Source organism: Salvia splendens, chromosome 2 (assembly GCF_004379255.2).
Source record: "Salvia splendens isolate huo1 chromosome 2, SspV2, whole genome shotgun sequence".
Taxonomy (NCBI): Eukaryota; Viridiplantae; Streptophyta; class Magnoliopsida; order Lamiales; family Lamiaceae; genus Salvia; species Salvia splendens.
Window position 1 is genome coordinate 8253102 of NC_056033.1, and position 7635 is coordinate 8260736.

At 39.7% G+C, this 7635-nt stretch overlaps 1 protein-coding gene across 2 annotated transcripts; it reads right to left on the reverse strand.

The window, feature by feature from the left end:
- Nucleotides 1-253: 253 nt before the first annotated feature.
- On the reverse strand, nucleotides 254-7077 carry LOC121786814 (BRCT domain-containing protein At4g02110-like). 2 transcript variants are annotated; one of them, XM_042185431.1, is made up of 10 exons: nucleotides 6736-7077; nucleotides 6555-6644; nucleotides 6188-6292; nucleotides 5781-5882; nucleotides 5579-5663; nucleotides 5055-5124; nucleotides 4890-4934; nucleotides 1413-4412; nucleotides 1118-1334; nucleotides 254-1026 (listed from the first exon to the last, which is right to left on the reverse strand). In XM_042185431.1, the coding sequence occupies exons 1-10, from the start codon at nucleotides 6826-6828 to the stop codon at nucleotides 475-477; spliced, it is 4359 nt and encodes a 1452-aa protein (XP_042041365.1). In that variant the 5' UTR covers nucleotides 6829-7077; the 3' UTR covers nucleotides 254-474. The 2 variants fall into 2 exon arrangements, with proteins under 2 accessions (XP_042041365.1, XP_042041369.1); XM_042185435.1 differs by lacking the exon at nucleotides 6736-7077 and having other exon boundaries at nucleotides 6175-6292.
- Nucleotides 7078-7635: the final 558 nt, after the last annotated feature.

Below are 7635 nucleotides of genomic sequence, written 5' to 3' on the forward strand. Positions count from 1 at the left end.
GAGATATCTGCATATACTGCTGAAAATATATACTGTATCATACAATTTATATATTTGTTTAATCAATTTGTCAAATACCTTCTCATATTATCATACTATCATCTTGTAAATGTCGTGTTTATCATCTCCGTACAAATTTTCATAATCCAAATACAAACTCAGATAAATGTTTGGCCCATTTGCTTTCGAATAAGGCAGCGATTGATGCGATGGATTCTCTTGATTCAAAAAATTAATTGGAAAGAGAGGGAAAGGATGAAGTACAATAATTTAGGAAAACTAACATAAGTACTAACAAACTTGATAGTTTAAGGGTTTGCATCTTCACTATCTGTACATTACCAGTAAACACATTCTAAGACTATAGCAATATTCAGTTAACTTTATTGTCTTTTTGCTACTTAACAACACAAGCACTATGTCAAACTTAACTGCCATCGAGCCTTGCAAGTATTTAAAGAATCAATAGACTGATCACTTCTTCGATTCCGAGGCTCGTTTCTTCAAACTCCGGCTACTACTTTTCCTGCAGCAGTCACGGCAGAACCAGTCATCCTCCGGCACAGCTTCAAGTGGAGGATCAAGGCAGTCAATGTGGGCACCGACACCACATCCCTGACTACCACTCTCATCACCGCATATGAGCATCTCATCTCCTCTGTCACGCGATCCACACACTTGGCATGCAGCGTCATCAACACAGTTCTCTTCTGGTGTTTTAGGCTCATCAACAGCCTCATCCACATGGTTAACCAGATTCTCAAGTGAACTCTTCGCCCAAGCATGAGTGTTGTATTGCACATGCTTATCAAGGGAATAACCAGGCTTGCACACATACTCTACCAGATAGTCAGCAAGAACACAGGGTATCTCGCGTCTGAGGAACTCCTGCACCCACATGTCAACACGGGTAATGCCCGGGCTAACAATGGCAAAATCAACCCTTGAATTTAGAAAACGGGTGTATGGAGGCGAGGTTGCTAGTATGATCCCATCTCCGGCCTTTACAACACGCTTCAAAGTATCCTAAAATTGATGATCATATGTTGTATACACATTATTCCCAAATCATTAAAAGATAGCGACAGAGGTAGAATTAAACAAGTTAATAGCATACCAGTGGAGGAGCAATGCACTCTCCATAAATGACTATACGCATTCCATAAAATGCACCATGACCTGTTCTCTCCCTCAGAAGACGCCATTTCCTTGGAGCTTCTAAGTTGATTGCTCCATCTTCAGTTAAGCATTTCTTATGCCATTCATATGGCTCTTCAGACAAAAACCTTCCAGCCTCGGTGCTAGCAGTTAGATAATCAGTTTTGAGAATCCAGCTGCAAAAATCAAGTTATGCAGTGAGGTACAGTGTCAGTCACATAAAAATTCGATAACAATGAGTTAACTAGGACTACCTTCCAGATGCAGCAGCTGCAAAGAACTTCTCAGTTCTTCGAATTGGATCCGGAACAATGAAATGTGTTGCTTGATATGACCAATTATGAGAGTCCCTGCATACTTTTCCTTTTAATTGCCTTATTACCTGCTGAAACTCCTTTCTTTGAAGCCTATGCCCGCTCAATATAAACCGTGCAGGTTCGGTCTTGGTGGTTAGGTCATTTGTCCTGCCATTTTTAAGAGGCGTTTTATGTTTATGAGTAGAATTTCCAGCTGCTCCCGTATCACAGCTTACACTTGGTTGTTCATTTGTAACAGGTTCATTTTCCTTCTCCACGTCATGTGAACCTTTCAGTTTCTTAGATGGTCTTTTAGCGGTTTTACCAGACAACACAACCTTTTCTCCATTGTTCGAGACAGCCTCCTTCTTGTCTTGTTTGGCCACCTTGGTATGATCCTTCAGCTTATTCGTCTTAGACTTGGTCAAAGGACGTTTCTTGCCCTCTGTTACCTTTTTCTCTACGACATCAACAGTTGATGTTGATTCTGGCAACTCTGGAGACTTTTTAGCTTCAGCGCTCTTCTTAACCTTTGATTTTGCCTCCATCTTTTTTGTGGTTTTTTTGTCGGGTTGCTTGCTTGTATGAGGTTCTTCGACTTCTGCAGATTTCTTCAACCCTTCGCATTCTGGAGTTTCAGTTTCATCATCTACAGGTACATCTTCATTGCGGTTTGAAGAGACGGTGACAAACTTCTCGGCAAGAGAAGCATTTTCCGAGTGTTCCACGCCTACTGCTCCATTCGAATGACCTATGCACTTGTTCTGTAAAACGGAAGAAAGCAGTCCTTTATGTTTTGTAGATTTTCCTTTACAGATAGTTGGTTTGGAACCCAATGTCTTCCTGGCAAGCATCTTTTTCCTTGGGGATTTGGACTTGGTACCACTATGATCTACCTTTGAAGAGTTCAAATCCGCTTGATCATCCAGTTTCTCTATTCTAGAGCTTGTACTCGGAAATGGGGGTCTGAAATCTGGTGGGCCACTTTGATGCATTTCTTGTCCCTCAGTGCAAGATTCAGTCCTTCTCAAAGAAAGGTCCTTCACATTGGAATCAGGTAATTTCTGCTTTTTGGGTCTTCCTCGAGAAGATTTAGTTGTTTGATCACTGCACTCCTGTCTTTCCTGAAGTAATGTAGGCGTGACTAAAGCTTCTTTAGAGGCCAGTGAAGCTTCCTCTCTCAAATGGCTAGTGATATTTGTTGGAGATATATCAACAGCTGATTGATGTGAAGCAGGGATTGGAGTTTCAGAAACCGGCATGTCTGTCTCTTTTGTATCCAATACTGTTCCCATTAACGTGCTCCGAGAACAGCTTAGTTTCCTTGATTTGGAGTTACTACGAGAAACAGAATTTTTCCTACCACGCAAACTGCTGGTTTGCTCCTTGTTAAGGTGCACTGAGGCTCCCTCTGTAGGAGTCTTTATTCCTCCAGATTCAGTTCCATCTCCATCCCTGTCAGACAGGATGTTAAGAACATCGCCAACTTCTTCCTGCAAAAAACTAGTGATATTTGTGGGAGGAACATCAGCAGCTAATTGACGTGTACCACAAACTGAAGATCCAGAAACCGCCATTTCAATTGGTTTTGTATTCAATCCACTTCCCATTACTATCTTTGAAGATCGGCTTAGCTCTGTTGATTTTGAACCACTGCGTAAAACGGCCATTTTCTTCGTACCAGGCAAACTGCTTTGTTGTTCCTCGTCAAGGTACAACAAGGATCCCTTTAAAAGATTCTTTGTTCCAGCAGATTCAGTTCCCTCATGAATGTTCTCTGATGGCAGGACAAAACTGCCATCAACTTCTTCCCTCAAACAACTAGCTCCGGTAGTTGGAGGACGGCTTATTCTCCTTGATTTTGAACCACTACGTGAGACGGTCATTTTCTTTGAACGGGGCAAACTGCTTACATTTTCCTCATCGAGGTGCAACACATCTCCCTTTAAAGGAGTTTTATCTACAGCAGATCCAGTTACATCTTGGATCTTCCCTGATGGCGTGACAAAAGCACCAGTAACTTCTTCCCTCAAACAGCTAGTACCTTTAACCGGAGACATATCACAGGCTACTCGACATGAACCATCAACTAAAGATCTAGAAACTGACGTTTCCATTGCTTTTGTAGCCAATCCACTCCTGATCAATGTTTTTGGAGAATGGCTTAAAACTGGCGATCTTGAACTACCACAGGGAACAATTGTTTTCATCTTATTGGACAAACCAATGGTTTGTCCCTCATTTGGCAGCAACAAGTTTCCCATCAATGGTGATTTGATGCCATGAGAATCAGTTGCATCCAGATCTCTCTCCATTGGTATATCAAAACTTCCACGAAGCCCAGTTTTACTTACATTTGACATGGGACTGCCTGAATTAATTTCAGTCCTTTCTGACCACAGAGGGAGACTTGCCTTAACACTCTTACTACTTAATTTGGACAAGCCACCATCTACGGACTTCTTAGTACTTCCAGATGTTGAAGCTAAGGCATGCTTGATGTTTTCAGTGTTTCCTTTACCATTGGGCACATTAAATGGCACCTCAGAGAACATTTTAGCAGGACTCCAGGAACAAGAAGAGTGTGGTGTATCAAGTTTGTCACCATGAGTATCATGAGATAATGATGTTTTTCCAAAGTCAGTCTCTTTTCTAGGACTTGACTGGGTGCTGGTCTTCTCTTTGGTTGGAGTTGAGTTTGTTTTACTGGTATTCTCCTTTCTAGGAGTGGAGCGGGTTTTGCCAGTATTTCCAACATTTGCAAAACTTTCGAATGCAGGCACATAACCATTGTTTCTAGAACCCCCCTGCCGTTCAGGTGACTGATGCAAATTTTTATTCTCAATTTGAATATTGTGAGGATTGATGATGTCATTATTTTTCACATCTACTAGGCTCATGTCTTGTGTCTCTTCTTCAGAATATTTAGCTTTAGCCTCCATCTCCAATTCATATCCACTGTGTCAAATGTCAGGAGTAAAGGCAGTGTATGCAACAAGTGAATGAGCAATGCAAGAAACAACTGAACAGGAAACAGAAATAAATTGAATGAAAGAACTGGAATATATAAACACCTCACTTGAGATCCATGGCACTTGCCAATTTCAATGCTTGATCTCAACTCTCAAACGACTAATCCTATAAGGCTACCGGCCTTTAACTAAAAAAGTAATAATGCTGAACTCGGTCTCTATCATCATGAGACAACCTTATAACTTATTAACTCGTGGTATGTGAAATGCCAAATTAAACTAATTCATCTTCAACTAACAAAAATAGAAAAAGAAAAAAGAGACCAATTTGCCTTAAATTTGGAGAACTCCGTATGCAAGTCTAAAAAATAGTAACCAAAAACTATCATGAAGGTACATACATGTGTGCTAAAAGTTGAGCAATATTAAGTCATGAGTAAAAGCATAGAACCTTGTGTCTCACCTTTTAGCATAATCGGCTTCTGGAAGCAGCTCCCAAGCCTTCAGGCTGAAATTGCAGAATAAGAATCATAGATCAATGTGACGGAGAGCTAAAATTTACAACAGTAAATCAAATATTCAATCTTTATTCTATTTATGGATTGGTGATTGTCAAATTTGGACATACCAATTTTCTAGCCAGAGCCCGTTAACTAGCTTCGCGAATCCTATCTTCTTGGCAAGCTCATATTTTTCCCCTGAATAATTCAATTTCTAAGTGCTTATGGAAATCACACAAATACCTGGACTAATCAAATGGAAATACATACAGAAGTATGTAAAATTACAAACATGTAAGCCTTTGAAGATGCATTTAGTGCAAACATGAAGTACAATGCTATATTCAATGCAAAAAAAACAAATGAAGAACTATACTATGCCATCATGATCATTAACAGAACAACAACATACAGCAAAGACTTAGGAAACGATAGTTCGATGGGTTTCCAAACATCTGCTATCATAGATTGCATACACTTTTCATAGTTATACACACATCATTTACTAGATAGTAACTACAAAACAGTCATATGCTAACAAATATGACAGTTTTGTAGATCCATAGATCATAGATGCACATATTATGAAGTGAAAATAACAGTTGGCACCAATATCTTGAGCAACAAATTAAAAATAAATTACAAAACTTACCTTCAAACTTGTAGCATATCAGATGAGTAACCTTGTTAGCTATCAATGGTTTTGAAAAATTGGCACCCATCAGGGAAACCATATTCTGTGCAAGAAGCCAGTTTATGCTAGAATGAGACGACACAGTTTTAATGGAATTTAAAAGAGTAGAATTTTTGCATTAGGTTCGAAAGGAAAAAGATAGTAAGTAAAATGTCTGAACCATGATATCATCTCCATCCTGTCTTTGGTATCCAGTCAGGCACATAACCAGAGACTTAGCTCCTGGAATCCCATTCAGATCTCTCATTGGCCAATACAAAACCTGTGAGGAATCAGAATAAAAACTTAAAACAGAAAAGTTGAAAGTGTTCGAGATATATCATCTTTCACTATCAAGGAAAACAAGAAAGTATAATTTCCAAGAGTCTCAAGTCTGGTCTCTACACTTTAAAGAAGACCTAATTGCATGGAGAAACCAATACTCATGAACATGGATAGAACGAGCATTAGTACATTGAAGCATTGCAACTTGGACTTTAAAAAGCCAACTCTAGCCTAACACAATATATACATCTCTCAACTAACATACACAAGACAACAGAAATATGACGTACACTAGAAACATACACGGTTAGGATCAACAGGCATTCCCGAATCATAACTGTGTTCCACCCATAGTCCATTCACCAATACTTTGCCATCTCTTCGTGCAGCAACACATATGGGATCATCCTGCATGACATAAGAAAACAGAATTCATGCAACTATTTCCATTTCCATACAATTAAAGCTACTGGAATCAAAATAGATAATATTAATGCGGTTCTAGTCCATAATGAATGAAAGCATACACATTTCCAACTTAAAGCTTCAATCAAACACTGAGCAACAGTATGAAGTGAAAAAGAACCCAAGACTAGAAACCATGGTTACAATATAATCATACACTAAACTTAATTAAAAAAAGCTCAAATTTTAAAGAGGCAAAACTCACAAAAACAAGCTTATCGACAATCACGTGATTGCAATACGGCCCATAATTGACAGTATCAACTCCCCCTCCTTCTAAAAGCATGGAACGCACCTGAAAAAATGAATTCCAAATTAAAGTAAAAGATTTGTTCTTCAACTGACACCCAAATAAATAAAAAAATAAAACTCCATTGAAATGAAACCTCCTCTTCACGAACTGCATCGAACCCGAATAGAACAAATCGAATCCCAACAAATGCTTTGGAGGGGTCATCGTATGCTGAACTTCCCAGCATTGGATACAAACTGTACTCCAATTGTACGAACTTGAGGGTAAAACACCGTAGGGACTGCAAAATCAGACTCGAATTATCTGGATAATGGAAATTAGGAGTGGAGATGGTGAATTTTCTTCACTTGATTTTTGGCGAGAGTGGCAAAACCTTGTCGAGGAAGAAGGGTGAAGGGCAAAATGGGGAAATGAGAAATAAGGGACCAGGACCATCGATTATCGTTTTGATTTTGGTGAGTGGCGGGAGCTCAAAATCTAGGCGGGTCAAGGACACTTGTATTTTCGCTATACTCCTTTTCAGATTCTATAAACATTAGAGCATCCAGAAATAGCCCAGTCATAGCTCAGCTATAGCCTAGCCACAAACTCCTCCCGCCACACCAGTAGCACTAAAAACTCCTCCGGTTACATCAACTGGACAAGCAATAGCCCAGCCATAGCCTAGCCACAATAAACAAAATTATAAAAATAAATAAACAATCACACAAGGCAGTAAGGCCAAACTGATCATTTCATGCATCGGTTTAAGGGTAAAATGTACACTGCTTGATTGGTTTATCGCTCAAAACAAGTGTTAAATGTGCAGGAATGCCACTTGACCAAGGCAGCAAGGCCAAACTGATCAAGCAAGTACAAAAGGCGATAAAAGGCCAAGAATCGGGGCAGTTGATCAAGGGGAGTGATCAAGCAATTGGGGGAACCGCTGGCTTCTAGAAGAATAACACGTGAGAAAATGAGCTGAATGTGGCGCACCATTCTGTTATCAATGACAACGTTCTAGAAGGGGACACGTGCTAGCTTATGAGACGCA